Source organism: Mesoplodon mirus, assembly GCF_964341445.2.
Source record: "Mesoplodon mirus genome assembly, chromosome: X".
In the NCBI taxonomy this organism is placed as follows: domain Eukaryota; kingdom Metazoa; phylum Chordata; class Mammalia; order Artiodactyla; family Ziphiidae; genus Mesoplodon; species Mesoplodon mirus.
This window is the reverse complement of record NC_138981.1, coordinates 35,073,263-35,077,560: the sequence shown is the minus strand read 5'-3', so window position 1 is coordinate 35,077,560 and position 4,298 is coordinate 35,073,263. Positions and strand designations below refer to the sequence as shown.

Sequence of the window (4,298 nt, the reverse complement as noted above, 5' to 3'; positions counted from 1 at the left end):
AAATATTAATTGGATTTTGCCATGACACCTTATTGGTGACCTCGACAAGAAAGTTTCCCTAGCAAAGTAGAACAAAATTCTGATTGGAATGAATTCAAGAGACCCTGGGAGATGAAGACACGGAAGCAATGATTTATAAATGACTCTTTTTGGTAATTTTTCTACAAAGTGGAGCAGAAAATATAGAGTGGTAGCTGGAGAGAATAATTACGTCAAGCGAATTTTTATTTTGTTTTCTTTGGTTATTTCAGATGATGTGAGTTATGAGAGGCTTTTTTGGTTTTGGTTTGTTTGTTTGCTTTTTAATGACAGGAATTATCCCCCAAAAGACAGAACAATAATATAGGAAAATAAGGGGGCAAATACAGGACAAATATTTAATTTGGCAAAGTGTTGGGATCCAGTGCATAGTATTATTCAGTAGAATAAAGAGTTCATCGTCTGTCTCTGAGGGGATAGAGAATATGGGTACAGATGTCACTGGCCTGGTAGATGTGGTGATGGGAGGAAAAGACGGTTCTCTTCTAAATTTTTTTATTTTGTCAGTGAAGTACAAAGCAATGCTTTGAGAAGGAGAAATGGAAATAGGGTGTTGGCCAATTGATGACAGAAATAAGATGATCATTGGAAAATGGGAAAATATATTAATGAGGGAAATGGGGCAGAACTTTCAGCTAGTGTTGAAGGCTCATTTAAGATTCATACCATATGTAACCAGTCAGTGTGGTATGTGTTTTTCTCTAGCCATATTTAACTGTTTGGGTGCAAGTACAAGAATGGCAGAGATTAAGATTTAACCAGGACTGGGGTTTTCTCAGAAGAATATAAGAGCGGGAGAGAGAGGCAAAGGAGTTAAAAGTAGACTCAAAGAAGGGATAGTAGAGGACGGTGGAGTCTACGCTGGGAACGTAAGGAACTGAACGCAAGGCACAATTAATGCTGAAAGAGTGGTAAGGGTCACTGGATTGGAAACGTGTTGGAATTGAAGGATTGGAGGTTTGGGAATATGAAAAGGGGTGATCAGCTAGGTAAAAAGCAGGGATCGGAAGGTGGAATAATTGAAACTGAGCTTTGAAGTTGGTGTCATTATTGCCCCAAACAAAGTCTAGAGTCTGACTGTAGGGATTGGTGTCTCTAGTGAGATGAGGGCCAGACGAATGGAGCTAGTGCCAGGATTTGAATGGATGGTCTTTGTGAATATTTAAATCAAGAACGTTGATGAGAGTAGTCACAGGGAGCAAGTCAGGAATTCAGACACTAAGTCACCTCAGTGAAAATGGGGAAGTGAGTGAAGAGGGAGTAGTTGATTGCAGTGAGGATGTTGGTGAATACTACAACCTGATGGCTGTGTTCCCTTCTCACGAGGGTGAAGTATATGCACATACTTCCATTTACAGATAAATGCCTTCATTACTGGAAACAGAAGTGTGCTGCAAATCTGTGCTACAAATCTTTCTAGCTACAAATTTCCTGTCCCAGACAATTTTACCTGTTATTTTGGAAACGTAAAGAAGTTGCTTGATTCCTTATTTTACATTTATGAGTGCGTTTTAAATCGCTATTCATGAAATGCAAAGATTAATCTTACTTGAATAGATATGTGTGGATATTTGATGGTGCTGTGTAGTTTTGCTCGCGCAGACCTATTTTGCACACTAGATTTGCCAAGAACTTGAAGCTCCCTGCTATTCTGCACCTGTGTTATATGATATGGAAACACTCTTCCACAGTGAATTTTTATGAATATGGTAAAACTTTTAAGTATGTTCAGTTGGGAAGCATGACAAAAGAGCATAACTAAAGTTTCACCTATAATTTTGGTAAATAGTTTTCAATCTGTTTTGGGGGCTTGATGCAATCCTAATAAGGGGGATAACCATTTCATTATTAAATGGGGCTAACATTATTTTGGCTACCGATGTCAAGTTTTGCTTAAGAAAGTAATTGTCATAATTAATTCATTATAATTTTAATACAAGTAGAACTCTCTGACTCCTTTTTCTCAGCACAGTTATTTTGAAATGTATCCCATTTTGTAGCTGACCTAACTAATCATACTTTTAAAAAGTAATTCTTCTTTTTTATGGTTTTATTTTTACAAATAATTGATGCAACAATGTAGTATTCACAACATTATAAAATGTGAGAAGAGTATATGTGAATATTGATTTCATAGTTGATAAAATTTATGTAATATTGATGAACCCAAGCAGAAGGTCACTGAGAAGTATTTATAAGCATTAGGTGTTAAATTAACAGATGTAGACTCAAAGTTGTACGTACATGGTGGGATGGACACTCACCATGAATTCTGATTGATATTAAAATGAGAGAGAGAAATAGCCAAGTAAGTAGTAAATAGAAAACCGTCTAAACATCTTCTTGTGCATCATCTCCATTTTGGCTGATTTTTATTACTTTGTGTATAGGAGTCTTAACAGAATCATATTTCCATCCCTTCCTGAGGAACAGCCTCTCAAGGATGTCTGGTATCCTGTAGCCCTTGCTTAGAATGAAATCTTTAAACGCTATTTGTTCCATAAAGATCTTCAAGAATGTCGTGTTCAGGAAGCTTCTTTCTAAAACTCCCATCTTCAAGTAAGACGTTGGGGTCAATTGAAGGTTTGTCATTAACTAGCTTTTTCCACAACTTGGGCTTCAGGTACAACGCACCATACCTCATCTCCACCGAGTTGGGTTTATAAGGATTCTGTGGCTTCTGGGGTTTCCTCTCCCAGTTTCCTTCCTCTCTGGATAATTTTATCTTCTCCATTTTCTCTAGCCCGATGCTGTACTTTACCTTTGAAGGGACCTGGGTTACTTTCTTCATGTAGACTGTATCCTGGGCTGGTGGCCACTCACAGCCAACCTCACACAGTTTCGTGATGAGCTCTTCATCAATGCCCAAGTTTCCAAAAGCAGCAGCCCATTTGAAGGATTTACAGATTGCTTTCGGTACTTCTCTGTGAACAGGAGGATCAGTGAGTGAATCCTTTCTGCTTGACTTCTTGTCTTCGTGATGCAAACTGGCTGGATGTGACACAGGAGCCTCCTTTGGAGGTTCCAGGTAGACCTTGGCAGGACGTTTTTTACGAAGCTTTGTGGGGGACTTTGTTGTTTTCCTGGGGCCCTGACGATAAGCCCATGTGTCCTCCAGCTTCCCGTCAGGATCGAGCACTTCCAGCACCTTTAATAAGAGGTCTGCAGGTAGATCTTCCTCCAGATTCGGGTAGAGAGCCAAGGGATGCTTGGTCAGCTGGGCTTCGATGTTCTCCACGAATGCCTTCTGTGCTAGCTGGGCTGGCGAGAGCGTGGAAAACAGGTCTGCTTCCTCGGGCAGCTTTTTCTGACTCTTTTTGGGGGCATGCTGGGGAACTCTGTGAGCAATCCTGGGGAGGAAGCCCTCCTTAGGGCTGCGAGTGATCATATCTTCACAAGGTGGGCAACCCTTCCGGAAGTCGTCCAGCAGCTCTTTCACAAATATCCACCGCCGGCTGTCCAGGGAGGTGGGGAACTTCGGGAGCATCTTCTTGTGCTTTGCGAAACACCTGGAGGGCAACTTGTCTTTGTACCAGGGCTTGCAGGTCATGTCCAGGGGCATCGGTTCCAGTGGCCCCGGTCCTAGCAGCCGCTTCTTGTCCGCCATGGTTGCCCTGGCCTCTGGGGGGCCCGCCGCTTCAATAGTTTGCTGTTCCGGCCTCTCCGGTTGCTAGGAGACCGTGTAGCCAGGTGCAGCCAGGTTCTTCCCGGAGGCGGGTCAACGCAGGCGCCCTGTGAAGCCTGCATTTCTCCCCGGATGGGCGGTGGGTGAAAGCTCATTCCTTTTTGTTGTAGTTACTGTTCCGTTGTATGGACATAGTGCCATTTATTTATCCATTCACCTTTTTTTTTTTGCGGTACGCGGGCCTCTCACTGCTGCGGCCTCTCCCGTTGTGGAGCACAGGCTCCGGACGCGCAGGCTCAGCGGCCATGGCTCACGGGCCCAGCCGCTCCACGGCATGTGGGATCCTCCCGGACCGGGGCACGAACCCGCGTCCCCCGCATCGGCAGGCGGACTCTCAACCACCGCGCCACCAGGGAAGCCCCTCCATTCACCTTTTGATGGACATGTGGGTTGTTTACAGTTTGAGGCTATTATGAATAAAGCTGCCACAACTATTTGTGTTCCTGTTTTTGTATGTCCATGTACATACTTTCATTTCTCTTGGGTAAACTTGAGCTATGAGTGGCATGGTGGGAGCAGATGATGTTTTATGTTTTAGACCACCACGAAACTTTTCCAAAGTGGTTGTACTAAG

General features: G+C 43.1%; 1 protein-coding gene across 1 annotated transcript; it reads right to left on the bottom strand.

Annotated features, from left to right (window-relative positions):
• Positions 1 to 2,184: 2,184 nt before the first annotated feature.
• LOC309796539 (protein FAM47E-like) lies at positions 2,185 to 3,700 on the bottom strand. Its single transcript, XM_082609773.1, is given in 2 exon segments — positions 2,185 to 2,532; positions 2,534 to 3,700. Coding segments are annotated over 2 exon segments (1,275 nt in total). The 5' UTR covers positions 3,647 to 3,700; the 3' UTR covers positions 2,185 to 2,370.
• Between the last annotated feature and the right edge of the window lie 598 nt (positions 3,701 to 4,298).